At 34.0% G+C, this 17,578-nt stretch overlaps 1 protein-coding gene across 2 annotated transcripts in view; it reads right to left on the minus strand.

Moving 5' to 3' along the window:
- LOC150105445 (sentrin-specific protease 1-like) overlaps positions 1-17,578 on the minus strand; it is a 273,449-nt gene that overhangs the window by 42,234 nt on the left and 213,637 nt on the right. For both annotated transcript variants that reach the window (XM_090394820.1, XM_090394821.1), the window contains one exon: positions 6,851-7,054. In XM_090394820.1, the coding sequence (XP_090250946.1) occupies positions 6,851-7,054 (204 nt within the window). The remainder of the gene's footprint in view (positions 1-6,850; positions 7,055-17,578) is intronic.

Here is a 17,578-nt window from a genome sequence, read left to right on the forward strand (position 1 = left end):
TTAGGATGTAATAAAGTGGGATCTCTGATAATTAATGTTTTCCAAATTTTGTGAAGTTTTATGCAACCATATTTATTTAAATTTTGGTTGATTTCTGAATGCTGCTGCAGATTCTAAAAACAGTCTTTCTTTTTTTGAATTTACTATGGTGGAGAATGGTGGTTTTTCTCCAGGAGATCCTGTGGATTGTATCCAAAACATGGTCTTCAAGGCCAGATTGACCATAGTCATGATTGCAGATGTATGATTTGTGTTCTTCTATCTGGATGGTTGCTGATCTGCCTGTCTGTCTGAAGTAAGCTAGCTTGGAGGAACAGGGTACTTTATATATGCCAGGCACTGAGAGAGGAGGGAGCTCATCTTTGGTGGAATGGATAAGGGTAGTAAGTTTATGGTGGGGCTTAAAAGCTGTGTGGAGGTTGTACTTTTTTAAGGACCTGACTATTTTTTTCTGATGTGCCCCAGATGTAGGGTATAGTGATGGCATTTCTGAAATCTTTCTGAAGAGATGGCTGGGGAATGAGGGAGGAACTGATCATTTTTTTAATTCTGTAATCGCTATAGCCACTAAAAGAAGGTGATGTGTATATGGTTGCGTTCGGTTGAAAGAGAGGTTCCACCAGAACAAAGCTTATGGGCTCTATTCGTTAGAGTTTTAATAATGCCATATTGTTGAGAGGGGGGTGGTGGTGGTGGCATAGTTTGTGAATGTATCTGCCTGTGTGAGTAGGTTTTCTACATACAGAGAAAGAAAGGTTACCATTAGGAAGGCATGTTACTAAGGTCTAGGAACGGTAAACTATCATTATTATCCTTTCCCCATCGTAAATTGGATTCTTGGATGTTGGCTATTGAGGTGACCGAGGAAGGAGACTAATGTGCTGGGCCATGAGGCCAAATAACGAACACATCACCTACATATCTCAGCCAGATAGAGGGTTTGAGAGGGGGGGGCCGAGTCTATGGCTCATTTTTCAAAATTTTTCATGTTAAAATTGGCAAGAGGGGTGAGGGGAACACTTAGCAGTTCCCTATATCTGTTTGTAGATATTGTTCTTTCAAGAAAAATAAACAGAATTGATGGTAAAGGAAAAGAGCTCTAAGATATAAGAAGGAAAAACATTTTTTAACAGAAAAACTAACACGTATCAAAATAATCAAATAGTGTAAGAATCAAGAAATGGGGGTAGGGTTCTTACGGGTCAAAGATGTATAACTGAGAGGAGACATCTACATAGCCTTTGAAGGAATGTCGAGAGCCGACCAGGGCTTCTGACCTAATGTCCAATACTCACCTTCTCCTGGTGAATTCTGTTAGGTATCTACCTGGATATTGAATGAACGAAGATGTACTGGCAATTTGGGATTTAGCTGACAAAAATTTTATTCTTATTGGCTTAAACCACGAATACAAAATGATGGTCCAGCATGACAGAATTTTATGAAGGCTGGGGAATTGTCCGGATAAACAAGGCCTCGCTTCACCAGGGTGAACAGCGAAAAGTCAGCTACTGGAACAAATCGTAAAACACACCCCAACGCAACGTCACCAGAGTTCAAGATCAGTGCTATCAACAATAGAAGCCTGAATGGCAAAGAAATGGAGCTAGCTGAGGAATTGGATAAGTACCAGATTGACATGATAGGAATGACTGAAACAAAAAAGACAAGAACTGGTAAGATCCTTCTGAGCAATAAATGGAAAATGTTATATTCAGGCAATGACAATCAAGAAAAAGGAGTAGCCATAGTATTCAACACTAAATACGAGGCTAATCTTCTTGAATAGAAGGAAATTTCAAGTAGAGTGATGTGAGTAAATATTCGAATTGGGAACTGGACAATGAGACTTATTTGGTCCTACAGAAGGTTCTACTAAGGGAAGTGGAGGAATTTTTTGAGGCTTTAGAGAAAGCAACTAGCACAATAAAAAATTGGTCCTTGTTGGCGATCTAAATAGAGTAGGAAATGATTGTCAGACATACAAAAATATTTTGGGAAAATTTGGAGGAAAGAGCAAAGCTAAAAATAAAGGTACCTGTTGGATTTCTGCTCAAGGCATGGACAGAAGAGGCAAGGAATAAGAAAAGACTCATTGACTAGGTTATTGTTGATAGTGATGCTCTCTTCCTGGTGCTGGACACTAGAGTGTACAGAGGATTTGAAATTGCAAGTGATCACCATTTAATCTTGAGCAGGATAAAATTGAATTTCATATTGAAAACATGTCAGAAAGTTTTAAAGCAAATAAAAGTTAAGCAGCACTCAGATTTGAACTTTAGACCAAAATACACAAACATTACTCAAGAAAAAATGGAAGAGTTTGATTGATTCAGCCAGAGAGGCAGGTGGTGAGGGCTGTCTGCAAGGATAGAAAAATCAGAACTCCATGGTGGACACAGGAAGTTACAGAGACAGTGAACGAAAAGAAAAAGGCATTTTCAAAAGTTCCTGGCAAATAAGTCAGCTTGTACTCTGAGAGAATACAGAGACAAATGTAAGAAAGCTAATCACTGTATAAAACTAGCTAAACAAAAGTCAGGGGAAGAGTTTGGTAAGAACATAGAAAATAAATATCAAGAAGGTGGCATGATATTCTGGAGGTTGTTGAAGAAGCTCAGAAGTGGAGGAAAGAGTGCCGTGAAAGGAATTAGAGATGATAAAGGTGACACGAAAACTGGAGAAAAAGATATCATTGGAGTATGGAGTAATTACCTCAAAATATTGCTAAATGAAACAATGAGTGACAGCACAGTGGTAAAAAAACACTGACCAGGCATGCAATCAGGAATACATATCCATACTTGAAGTAGAAAAAGCCATCAAAAGTCTGAAATGTGGAAAGGCAGCTGGAGTAGATGATGTTTGACCAGAAATGCTCAAGTATGGAGGTATAAAAGTCTTACAGTGATTACATTGCATAGTTCAGAAGGCATGGACACAGGGACGAATTCCAGATGATTGGAGTAGAGCTCTTATAGTATCCATATATAAAAAGGGGAAATAAAACTGCAAGAATTACAGAGATATTTCCCTACTGAGTTCCTGGTAAGATTTATGCAAGTATACTTGAGAAATGGTTAAGAAGGATTGCAGAAGGGAATCTCAGTGAAGAACAAGCTTGATTTAGGCCAAATAGAGGCTGTAAGGATAGATTTTCACTTTATATCAAATAGTTGAGAAATCGTGGGAATATAACCAAGATCTGTACTTAAGTTTTGTAGATCTGGAAAAGGCATATAACAAGGTGCCAAGAGAGAGAAGCAATTCAAAACACTACAATTGTATGGTGCCAGTGGAGCATAATATCAAGCAATACTTAAATCTTTATTTGAGTTGTAAGTCAGCAGTTAAATTGAAGGAAGTACAGGAAGATGGTTTAATGTTAAATCTGGTGTCAGACAAGGATGTACATTGCCCCCCCCCCCTCCCTCTGTTATTCATTATCTATATGGATCACATTATGAAGGAAAGAGGCATTAAAACTGATATCAAAATTGGAGATGTTAATCTCAGCTCTTTGTTTTATGCAGATGATGTTATACTTCTAAATAAATCTGCTACAAGTTTTCAAGATTCCCTGACTAAATCGTTGTAATATAACTGTTGTAATAGATATGGTATGAAAGTCAGCAATAACAAGCCAAAGACAATGAAAACAGGCAGAAAATAATACAGTTGAACATATCAACTGTATTATGAAATGGAGAACCTATAGAACAAGTAAAACATTTCAGCTACTTGGGCATGATTTTTAGTGAAGATGGTAAATTAAATATGAAAATAGACAACAGAATCATCAAAGCCGGTATGCTAGGAAGTCAAGTGAATAAATTTATATGGAATAAGAGAGAAATTAGTCAAAACACTAAATCAGCTCTTTACAGTGTTCAAACTAATTTTAACTTATGGATCTGAGAGCTGGGTTAAGAGTAAAACACTTGACCAAAGACTAAAGACTGCAAGATATTAGAGTCCCGAGAAAGATTAGGGGGTGAACAGATGGCATCAATGGCAATATCATATTAAAAATGAGGATATTAGGAAAGAACTTGACATTTAGCATCCAGGAATGTGTTAGCAGAGCTGATCTCATGTGGATGGACATTTAGAATGAGAGAGAGAGAGAGAGAGAAAAAGATTAGCAAAACAAGTGTTCTCTGCCAGGTTGGCAGGAAAAAGATCCAGAGGAAAACCAAGATATAGGTGGATTGATTATGGTAAAAAGTGCCTTAGAAGATAGAAATATAAGATCTGATAATGTTGGAATCTTGACAGGCAACAGATTGATTTGGATGAAAATTGTAGATAGGAAGTTAGTAATGATGTAAATGTTTCATGTAGTACCATCATATCCTGTAAACCCCTTTAGGGTATATGTCAGGAATTTGATGATGATGAGAAGGAGGATGTAAAGAAATGGAAGCAAAATATAAAATCAGGATTTCATAGATTGTGCAACTATACATAATGCCATATTGTTTACAAATGACCAAACAATCATAGTGAGAAGTGAAGATGAATTTTGAAACCGATATTTTCCCTAAACACAACTGCTAAACATTTTGGAATGCAAATATCAACATTTAAAACTAAACTCATGTCTTTCAAAAGACCAGTTGCAGGCATAAGTAAAATCATGATTGAAAATAAAGTTTTATAACAAATTAAAATACATCAAATACCTCAGAAGCTATGTATCATATAAAAAATAAGCTACTGAACTAAAGTTTCAAACTTACTGAAGTAAGACAGAAGATCAAAAATATTTTCACACCTAACCAAATTCAAAAGCACACAAGAATAAGAGCTTATAAAGATATGGCAAGTATTCTGTACTGTACAGAAATAAAATATGGAACATAAAAACTGCAGAAGAAAAAAATAGAGAGAAACTGGCAAAATGATATTCCTGTGAAAGATAGCAAGCTATACTCTCTAGTGGGGGTGGGGGAATGGAGAACAGGAATATATAAAAAAACTAAAATCAAACTCAATACATACATCTTCAAGGCCTACCTTTCTAACTGGGTTGTCGGGGCAGCAGCTGCAAGAAGAACTTCCAATGGTCACGATCCTCCGGCACCAAGGTTTTGGATATAATCTATCCAGCGAGTCCTTGGCCTTCCATCCTCTGGCTTGGCAAAGAGTGCCTGCTGAGGGACCCTCTCTTGTGGCATTCTGACCAGGTGCCCATACCAACGTAACTGTGATCTCTCAACACGGAGAAGCAGTGGTTGAGTATTGAAGGTTTCCCGAATTGCAGAGCTTCTGACTCTGTAGAGTCGCCAGCCCCGCAACCCCTCGAAGGAACCTCATTTCAGCTGCTTGGATTCATGTCCACATTCTTTCGGTCATTACCCAACTCTCATGACCATAGGTGAGGATGGGGACATAGACTGTATTGAAGACAGCCAGCTTTGCCTTCTGGCTTAACTCCCGCTTCAATACTACCGAACGGCCAAGCTCCCACAATATTGCGCTTGCTGAGCCAATTCGAGTACCTAGCTCCACTTCCCATCACCTGTGAATATGGACCCAAGGTATCAAACTCAACATTAGATAAAATATACACATACAGAAAGAAAGGATTGAACACACAAAAAGAACGGACAATTCAGGACTACTCAAAAAAAGATACTTCAATATCATCCACTTATGGAAGTCAGGGATGGCCAAGGCAAAGACGTAATGAGGCTAGAATAGGCCACTGAGCCCAAAGGGATGATGATGATAACTTCCTATCAACCATTTCCCTTCCAATTAATCTGTTATCTGTCAGGAAGCTAATATATCATCAGAATTTTCGGTGTTCTAAGGCATTTTCTTGCTGTCTCAATTCACCTATATCTTGGTCTTCCTCGGAGTATTTTTTTTCTGCCGAACCTGGCAAAAAACCAGTGTTTTTTTGACAAACAAACCCCCCCCCCTTAAAATTTTGCTCTGCTCACATATTCTTAAATGCTAACAATATCAATTCCTTCCTAATTTTTAATATGGTTACTGCCACTGATGCCATCTGTTCACTTCCCTAATTTTTCTCAGAATTGTCATATCTGTGTCACTCCAGTCTCAGATCAAGTGTTTTATTTCCAACCCAATTCATAGATCTTTTAGTTAAAACTAGTGAGAAGGCTGCTATTCTTGTCAACAGCAAGCTTAGTATTTTAACTAATTTCTCTCTTATTCAATATAAATTTATTCAGTCAACTTCCTACTGTACCAACTTTGCTAATTCTGTTGTCTATTTCCATATATAATTTGCTATATTCACTAAAAATTATGTTTAAATAGAAAAAAAAAACTTTTATGTAATCTATACATTTGCCATACAGAATGTAGTCTATGTTTTCAATGCTCCTGTCTATTTTTATAGTCTTTGTCTTTTTATTGCCGATTTTCATACCTAGTTTATTACAGCAGTTAGGGAATCCTAAACTTGTACTGTAATTATTTAGGAGTAACATCATCTGCATATAGGAAAGAACTGAGATTAACATCTCCAATTTTGATATCAGATATGATACCAATTTCCTTCATAATGTGATCCATAAAATAACAGAGGGGACTCTGTTATTTTAGGAGCCTCAAGTTTAAAATTGAGGCTCCTGAAACAGAAGAGATTTATCTACTCATATGATACAAAACACAAGGGTGAAACTTGCTTAAACATAAAGACATTCTTGTTTCCTATAAGTTTTTCAAGATCACTTAAAATCTATTCAATATATTTTTATAAATAAGTCTGAAGAATTAAGAACTGGTGATAAGAATTATTAGATTACAAGAGCAACTCATTTTTTTAAATTAAGTATAAGTTATTTTCTATAAATAATGACAAACTACTTACTGCCAAGCACCAATGCATGCCCATATGTACCGGTACCAAAATCATGTCATACGAAAATATGTCCACTTTTCTGGTCCATCGTTTAAGAGCACCGTGTCCTCCACTTACAAGTTTTGGATAAAAGAATGTATTAAAGGCATAAACAGTAGGAAAATTATCTAGTTTGCTCCTTTCCATTAGTAGATTCATATAAAAGTTTATGATCTGAAATATAAATAATGCTCAACATTAGTTGTCTCACATTTTAACTTGGGTTCCCAAGCAGTGAGATTCATCTTTTTTTTTTTTTTTTTTTAAAAAATGATGTATGGGAACATAAAGTAATACCATTCCATTTTTTTTTTAATGAATCCACATTAAAACCAGAAACAGGTATTATTAACTAATTAAAATAGCCAGATGCAAGAATTCAAACTTGTCTGTCATTTTGGACAAACACCTGTATGCTACTGGTATCTAGAAAGTACACAAACAATGTTTGTTTTCTCTTTACAGTAAAGAACTAACAAAGACAGAGGACATGAATAAATAGAGGACTCAAATGACTTTAATTAAAAAAGTTTGGGTCTTTCTTACATTGTTAAATAGCAAAGTTATTGGAATGATGGCTGAATCAGTGGCAATCATTTAGGTTATTAAAGCAGAATAAAAACTACCGCTGCTAAAGGCTCTTAGTTTTAAAGACTAGCTAACTCACCTTCAAATGAAAGCCCCGATAAAGGTACTTTGCTTCCTAGACAGCATTTGAACCCAGGGCCTTCTAACCTAAGGCACTGTTGAAACTGACTGAGCCATGGAAATATTTTAAATGTGAATATATCTGTAAGATATCATGTATTCACATTTAAAATACTCTACAGGGTGTTTCAGGAGGAATAGCAAATATTTTGGTAGGTAGTAGTATCAACCGAGTAAAAAAGTTCATATAAATGTGTGCAATTGCCAACGTATCCAGAGATGCAGCTGTTTTAAACTGGCACATAAAAAGCTATTATGAGAAGCATTAAAAAACAATAAATGACTAATTGTTTGTACAGGTAACCCTCATATAACATGGATGTTAGGCTCTATAGAAATGCCGCATTATATAAATCACGTTATGCGAGACTCAGATCACATAGAAAAAGTAGAGTTATGTTCTTAAATCGATTTTGTTTTTTAAAATTATATAAACAATGACACATCCAACAAAAAAATATTTTTATTAAATTCAGGTAATTCATGTAAGTTAAGAAAACACATAAACTACGAAACAAATAGAAAGTATAGAAATTACAAATTGTACATAAACTTCATTGCACATAATGCATAAATGGTTTAGGCAAAATAAAATAAAATGCATATTTTAATCTTTCATATCATGAGGATTTGAAGATTGGTTAATAAACATTAGTTTTGTCATGTAATCACCTGATACATTACTACAAAACAGTAGAGTAATTCTATCTTTGGAAACTTTGAATCCAGGAGCTGATCTTTCATTTCTCGAAGTATAGGTGCGTTTTTGCATTTTTCCCCCCAATATAACCCGGATTCATCTGCATTGAACACCTGGTCTGCACTATAAATGTTTATAAACTTGAGAGCTGTTTGTTTAATAAGATTTTCATCCAAAGGAATTTTCTTTTGAGTGCAATCTTCTATCCAGATCATTAGAGATTTCTCTATTTTTTCCATTTGAATATCGCATACACAAGGAACTTGCTTTGCACTTATTGCTGACCCAACAATAAACATGTTCTCAGAATTTATGTTCATTTTGTTTGATTGTTCGAATTGTTGATTTGTTTAAATTCAAATTCCCTGCAACAACTCTTGTTTTTTTTCCATTTATCAACTGATCCATAATTTTAATTTTTTCTTTGAGAGAAATGAATTTTCTTTTCCTTGTTGGTTTTTCCCTTTCATTGCAGTTTGTGGCCATTATTATAAAAATAATTTTTTACATAAAAAAAAAAGCATTACATATTAAATTATGTATGTAACTCACCAGAAAATAAAGTGCTCAGCTTGAGATTAACACAGCTATGATTTTTAATGCACTTTCCTGGCAGAAAACGAAGCCACCATTTTTAACAATAAACACCTTACACGGCAAACAACTGACATACTGACATACATACGCACTAAAAGGTGTTTCCTCTAATATAAATTCGATACTTATAAATACATGCAGGAAATGGGAAGACACAAATTTAATGAATATAAAATTGATTTTTAAGTCACGCGGTGAAAAACATGAAAAGATAAAGGGTTATTACAATTTGTAGATTGTGTTTTTATCGAAACCGCGTTCAACAAGGGTTACTACAATTTGTAGACTGCGTCATATCGAAACTGCGTTGTATAAGTACCACGTTATTCAAAGGTTACCTGTATTTATTGACTGCTTGAATGATACAAAACACAAATAATTGGCAAATACTATAATTTACAATTCATAATAAATGCTGTTCTCTGTTACCAATTTTGTTTAACATGTATTCCGAAGCAATGTTAAAAGCAGCACTGGAGAATTTGGAAGAAGGAATAAAGATTGGAGGTAGACAAATATTTGCAATAAGATACGCAGATGACAAGGCATTATTATGAAATACTGAAAAAACAGGACTACAAAATCTGTTGAACAGATTAGTGGAATCATGTATCAATTATGGAATGAAAATTAACATAAGAAAGACAAAGGTAATGAAAATAGCAAGGAAAGAGGCAAATATGGATATCAGAATAAATGGAGAAAAATTGAATGAAGTAAAGACATTTAAATATCCAAGAAGTGTGATTAGCAGTGATGGAAGATGTAAAAGTAACATAAAAGAAAGAATAGCGATGAGAAGAGATGCCTTTAATAGAAGATGGAATTTATTCAGAAGTAAAATGGATAGAAACCTAAAGAAAAGACTAATAAAATGTTATGTGTGAAGTGTTGCCCTCTATGCAGCTGAAACTTGGACATTGAAGAAAGAAGAAATTAAGATTTTGGAAAGCTTTGAGATGTGGATTTGGAGAAGGATGGAAAAAATCAAATGGACAGATAAAATAACTAATGCAGAGGTCTTAAAAAGAGTAGAAGAAGAAGAAGTCTATTAAGGAGGATAAAAAAAGAAGAAAGGGTAACTGGATTGGACATATTCTGAGAGGGAATGGAATCATCAGAGATGCCATCGAAGGAAAAATAGATGGAAAAAGACCCACAGGAAGAGTAAGGGAAACAATGTTAGATGACATGCTGAATGGAGACAGGTACACAACCTTGAAAGAGAAGGCTCAGAACAGAAGAGAGTGGAAGGAAAGTTTTTGCTACTAAGAGAAGAACCTGCTCAATTGCAGAATACTCAAGAAGAAGAAATGTTCGAAAATTCGCCGGCTAACCTCAATGCACTTTTGCCACTCTTGTGGTAATAGTATGTGTTGTTGTTCTGAGGTTGTCATGCTGTTTTAAGAGGGCAGAATTATCCATAATGCAAGCAATCAGTTTAACCTTTCTTTGTATACTTTGCTTTACATCCATCTCCACAAACCAAAATCTAAGGAAGTGAGGTCTGAAGACCTTGGTGGCCAATGATTGAGACCACCACTGATCCATAATTCAGGAAAAATTCGATTTAGATAGTGTCAGCTGATGGCTATAACGTGCAGGAGCTCTGTCATGCTGAAAGAACATACCAATCCTTGTAGCCAAGTTAACATCCTCCAATAATAGTGGAAGCTCATTTTGCAGAAATTGTAGATAAATGGGCCCTGTAAGATGATTTAGTAACACAAGAGGGGCAATTAAGTGATTGTCAATCATGCCACACCACATGTTTACAGAGAAGCGACATTGGAAATTTGTTTCTATAATGGTATGTGGATTTTTGTTGGACAACTGATGCCAGTTGTTGATACTGTCACAGGTGAAAGCAGTTTCATCAGTGAACAATATTAATGGAATTAATCAGCGATTAGCATTTATCCACTGACAAAATTCCAATCAACTGCCTTCATCTCCTGGGAGAAGGTGTTGTACTTGCTGTATGTGAAATGGAGTTCACCATACTTTTGTACGTGGAACACTGATATTCTTGAATCTGGTACTCTGTGGTTAGGAAACCGTCAATGGCATTCTCTACAAGCAGCAACAGCACTTCCATTGCAAAAACCATAAATAAACATTTTAGCATGTGCAAAGATGTGTGACATTCTTAATAACACTTCTATCATGAAATGACGTCAGGTTATAACTGCTTCTTGGTCACATCTGATTCAGAGAGCTGTGTGCGCATCAGAGCTGTGAGTTTCAAACAACTGTATCTCTGCATCAATTGACAATTGGAGTCCGTTCGTATGAACTTTTTTACTCATAATAATTGATACTACCACCTCAAAATATTTACTATTCTTCCTGAAACACTCTACACTTATACATATATATAATATACTTTTTTTGTTTATTACATATAATAATAATACATTTTTTTGTTTACTACCAATTATATATTGTTATTTAGTCACAATACATTATAAGGGTAGCAGCTTGTTTATTAAATCAATAACTATGCAGAATTTCTTTGAAATTTGATTAGACAGTTGAGCTTTTATTACAGATTTCAAAACAATTTTAGGAGTGATTATAACAAAAATTACACTAAAGGCACAAAAATTATGAATCAGTGTTAATTAACTTATATCCAAGTTGAGCAGTCTTAAGCACAAACCTTCAAGTTTAACAAAAATAACACAGTCACAGGAAACAGAAATATATATATTTTTTTCTTGAGTAATTCATTTATATGGTAGAGCCAAAATCAATCTTTTTTTTTTTTTTTTTTTTGCTGTGAAATCTTTTTTTGATGCAGTTTCAAGAATGTTTATGTTTCAAAGGATTATTTATATTCACGATGAGTAATAAGATTCTAATATGTTTTGCCTGACAATGACTTGTCTATAAGTAATTCTAAATACTTGTTCATGAAGAAGGAGAGAGAAGCAAGTGAAAGGACAATTTTTTTTTAAACTTGGCAATATGATAAAATTAATCATTTACTTCAAGTACAAACTTTTTAACTCTATAATACCATGTATTCTACAGTAGTGTTATCCAATATCATTACCAAAATGATTCAAAGTCTTAAAATAATACTCAAAATCTATTTTATCTGAATCTTCATGATGTCTTAAAAGATTTGCTATACATTTTTTCCAGTGACACCAGTTATATCATGTGTTCTGCTACTGTACAACTTTTCTGGTACATTAGTTCCCCCATTATCTGTGGGGAATACGTTCCAAGATCTTCCACAGATACCTGAAACTGCAGATAGTACCAAGCCCTATATATATATATATATACTATGTTTTTTCCTATACATACAAACCTATGATAAAGTTTAATTTATAAATTAAGCACAGTAAGAGATTAACAACAATAACTAACAATATACTGTTGTAATAAAAATTTATCTGAATGTGAATGAAATCTCAGCAACCTCAGGCATACGTTTTCTATTATTTATTTATTTATTTTATGAAGTAGAGAACTTTCACCTTTTCCATTAAAAGGAAGCACTTTACAGCTTCTCTTTGGCATATCCGAATTGCCACATCACTACTCTTGCACTTTGGGACCATTATTAACTAAAATAAGGATTACCTGGAACCCAAGCACTGAAATACTGTAACAGTCGATCTGATAACCGAGAACTACTCAGAACGATGGGCAGTTTAAAACTTTTAAATTGTTTATTTCTGGAACTTTCCATTTAATATTTTCAGACGGCTACTAAATGACTGATAGTGTATTGTTGGAACGTACTTCCTGATTTTGAATCCGCCATCTTGATGTAAAGTTGTTCTTAATAAAATCAATTAATTGCTAGTTGATTACTAATCAAAATATAGGGAAATTTATGTTTATACTGCGCCACCCTATATTTAGAATAGCCTATGCAGAATAGTAAAATCAATCTTGAATTAATTTAGCAGTCTCATTAATCACATAGGCCGAATTTAATATTTTACACTTACTGCTCCCGCAAGATCCGAACTTTTTATGAACGGTGCAATGAAAAAGAATCAGGCACATACAATATTGAAATCAATAAAACAAAACATTTAATACAAAGTTATATGACAAGTACATAAAATTATAACTCCCAAAATAAGATAATACAAATGACTTAGTTCTTCAGGTCAAAACATTCACATGGAATCAAACATCATGTCTTCAGACGCTAAATTCATAGTTCTCCTAATAATAAAAACTGTTGGTACATTTCAAAACTTCAGAATTTCTTAGTAAACAAATTTACTAGTATTACTTAGCTGCACTCTATAATTTAACACTCAGTTAGCAAGCACTTATTAAATTATTAATGGCGGCAGCTATTACTTCAAGGGGAAATACTTTCAAGTATTAAACTTCGACTAAACTCAGCGAAACGGCACTGTAAATGTTAGGATATTAGAGACGGAGCTATCACTTAAATCTTCACACTGAAATAGAATAAAGTAGGACTGTTCTTAATGGGATTAATCCTTAGCACATCAGATTCAATGCGAGCACATATTAAAACTTCATTCACTTATTACTCTGATGCATCACTATTTAAAAGAATTCTTCATGGAGATAACTGAATTAATATTTATCATGCTACTCAAATCTTGATGGACTTGCTATAAGGCAGAATAATTGTTCCATGTTTACTACTGCATAACAAATTGAGCTTTGCATAATCCTTCTTCAAAGCGATATAGGAATACGTAGTAATTCTAGAACTTAATGAAATTATTCTGGATATCCTATTAATCTTCTGGTCTTTTGTTAATCCTATCAAGGCACTAAAATTCATATTCTGCCACCGCTGACCTCACACTCAGCCACCTATAAGTTTTCTCCTCGTCTCCGTAGCATTCTGAATGTTCCTGCCCGTGAGTCTCCTTGTTTACTTTCACCTTCCCTTTTATATATCTTCCTTCTTCCCACCTAAACTTGTTTTCTCGTCCAACTCATATTAATTCCTTACTTCCAATTACCGCAGCTCGTGCGTTCTATTTTATTTCTGTCTCCATGCCAACGATCAAAACAATACGTAAACATAAGCATTATATAAGATTATACCTTTACACTCAGTAATCAAAAATAATAACAAAAAATATTATAGTTAATTTTTTCTTCACTTTCATTTACAAATATAATAAATAAAACCTATGTTACAGTTCACATAAGGCACATAAAAGTTACTTACATAGAATATTTTATAATATTACTGAAAGAATATAGCAATAAAACATATGGTATTTTCTACAGAGTCCTTTCATTAACATAACATATATTAAAATTATATAATTAAATAATAACTGATAAAATTCAAGGAAAATACATGAATAATAAATCTTAAGCAAGAGACTAACAAATAATATATAAACATGTCTTGCTTAGGATATGGCAGATTATGTTAAATGTGAATGAAGAATAAAACATACAAAACAATTTCATTCACAGTTTAACAGTATATAGCAGAGCATGGATTCACTAGACAAATGGATGATTCATGTCCCGGGTGTGACGGCGCTCAATTTAAAACTTATAAATTGTTTATTACTAAAAGAAAGAGCCACAAGTATTCATTTCAGCAATGTAAAATTACACAGGCAAAGTCCATAATAGATCCAAAATTATTTCAAAGTCGAACGCTTATAGAAACTATGAAAGTTTCATTAGTTGACCTGGGCGCTTACGAGAATACAATCCAACTAAACTAAGTAAAGCAATTCGGGGATGCCAAGGATTGTATTCTCGTAGGCTCCCTTGAATCTCACTGTGGACATGGATATTTTTGAAAGTCTTGAGGTGATAGGCGATTTACAATGCCCAATGGAAGACCACCATTTGATTTGAAGTGCTTTAAAAAGCCATGTTTGGTCTCTAGAGCAGGATTTCTGGATTACCTAACTTTAGCCTAACCACAGTACTAAATGTTGGACATTACATTCCTTCTTTTCATTTGAGAAACCTGGCAAAGTGCAAATTACCACAACTGCAAGAGATTTAAGTTAAATAACCTTAAATACAGATTTCTAAAACAGTCATCAGTGGAGTTTGGATAATCTAGTCAATTTCAATGCTAGCAAAACACAGTTTGCCTTATTTCTGAACCAAAAAAATCCACTCACTTCCAGCCTTACTTTTGACAACACCCAAATCTTTATCTATGATGAAATCTACCTTCCTGAGATAACACTTACCTCAAATCTCTCTCTCTCTCTCTCCTGGCACAAATATATTACAAATATTGCCTCCTTGGCATCTAAAAAATTAGGTTTCTTTTTCGCATGAGGCATTACCTTAACACCTAGCAACTTCTAACTTTATACAAATCCACCTGATCACTGAATATTGCTCTCACATTTGGGGTGGTTCCCCTATGAGTTCCTTAAAGATATTGGACTCCCACACAAAAAGGGTGGTGAGACATTAATGGCCCCTCTCATACTAATACATTTCATTAACTTTCACACAAGTACTCAGTTTCAGCTGTTTACATCTTCTAGAAATACTTCTATGGACACTGTTCATAAGAATTAGCACCAATAATACTCTCACTCTCTGTCAAATTCATTCAAACATATGCAGCAACTAATAACACTACCTCACAGTGCATCTCCAAAACCACAGAATAAATTTCTTTTCCCTCTTCATTCATCCTGTCTACTGCTGCCCTCTGGAACAGCTTGCCACTTTATGCATTTCCAAAGGAATACAATCCACATCTATTCAAGGTAAATGTGTACAAGTTCCTTCTTGCCCTCGATGGTACTAATGTACTACAAGCTGACCAACCTCTCATAAAGAGGTTCCCCATTAAAAAAAAAAAAAAAAAGGCTTTCTCAAACTTTTGTTGGTGGGATTAACATAAAAAATAAAATAAAAATGCTCATTAGTCAATGAGCTCCATTTCTCTTCAGCAATTAGTTACTGATATTACTGGCATTCAGTTTACTCTCAGTTTTGAGAGAGAAAGAATAATCTGACAAGTGACATTTTTTTAAATTCATTAAACAGGGCTTGAATGACTTGTATGAGGTTGTTATTAATACAGCACTGGTGATAGTGCTGCTACAGCAGTATCAATGGCATACCTAATATTAGTAATCATTTGTCCTTTTACTGAGAAAAGACAGTGATAAGAGGCTTCACTATTTTACATGTTTCTGCAACATCAAAATACTTCTTGTTATCTTCACTGTCTTTTCTCAGTAAAAGGACAAATGATTACTAATATTAGGTATGCCATTGATACTGCTGTAGCAGCAGTATCAATGGCATACCTAATATTATCATATCTTCCTTTGGTGTCTCCAGTATTTCTTTTATTGGTCTGAACTATGGCAATGAAATAAATATCCATTCAAAAGTGTTCAAGTAAAAACTTATAGAAATGCTTTTTCGATAATCCAAACAGATAACATACTGGACTGTCTACATCCCAATGGCTCTCTGCTAAGAATTTATGCCAGCGCATTCTTCTCTAGATTTCCCATAATTTTTGAATATGTGATTTACTTATGACAGATGTCGTCTTTAATAATGCAGAGATCTAAAATGAAGATTATTATTCTAAAATAATAGTCAAGACCAGAGTGGATTCCCCCACATAAGATGTTTCTAGAAAGTCAGCAATGTCTACTTATGGATATGGATATGATTCACCATATAACTGAAGTGATTAGTATATTTTACCAGGATGCTTCACCTGTAATTGCAGTTCTTGCTAGGTGAATTCTTCAAATTGTATTCTGAATGAAACTGTTAGTGAGACTACAGAAATTAATTAAATGAAATAAAATAATAATAAACAATTCTTAAAATGAATTTTACTTCCTTTTAGAAAGAAGAGAGTGAATCCTGCTTTATAAGTCAAGAGCAATAAAAATTTCTTTATAAAAAGAAAGGTTTGCTAAAACCAAATTGTAAAGGTTTGTCAACATAGTAAAGCTCCAAGCTATGCCTTAAGCTTTTTCCATTGTCAAAGAAAACTAATATTAGGTTTCTGCATTTTATGAATGTATCTTTAATCAGAAATAATACTGGGTCTTATCATGGAGTAATGGCAGCTGGTTTCAAATAATCACATTAAGTGACCATTTTTTCAAAGAAGATGATCAAAGCAACTAACTGAATTTATACTGAAGAGCAAATATAGTTTACTTCTTTGGATCTTTTCTTGACTTGAGAAAAGAAATAACTATTCCCTCCTGCAAAGGCTTTATAAAACTTCAAGAAAAATTGTATTCAAAGTAAAGAAAGGATTACACATGGGCAAAAATATTAATTTTAATTATTTAAAAAGTATTTTACTCAGAACACCATAAAAACAAAATAAATGAGATAATTTATTAAGGTATACTATTACTTTGAAGGATTTTACATCAGCATCTTTGGAGCAAAAATAAAACACTTGTCACAGGATATCAGGGCATGAACAATCAAGTAACCATAGCAATATTCAAAATTGCAATGAACTAAAGCAGTAATGTCATATAATGCATCTTCTAGGGCATATTTCAAGTAGTTTGTAACTGTTTGGCTGAAGGTTATCAAAAAATTACAGCTAGCCCAATAGTATGGCTAAGTGACTGAGTTAATGTTCAAAAATAGTCTAAGAGACTATTTTTGGAGTCATCATCAGCAATGAAGCACTTCCATAGCCTCAACATACAGAGGAACATTATTTTACCCAAAATTTG

The sequence above is a fragment of the Typopeltis vanoorti genome, chromosome 6 (assembly GCF_054136105.1).
Source record: "Typopeltis vanoorti isolate ZY-2024b chromosome 6, IOZ_Tvanoo_1.0, whole genome shotgun sequence".
NCBI classification, from domain to species: Eukaryota; Metazoa; Arthropoda; class Arachnida; order Uropygi; family Thelyphonidae; genus Typopeltis; species Typopeltis vanoorti.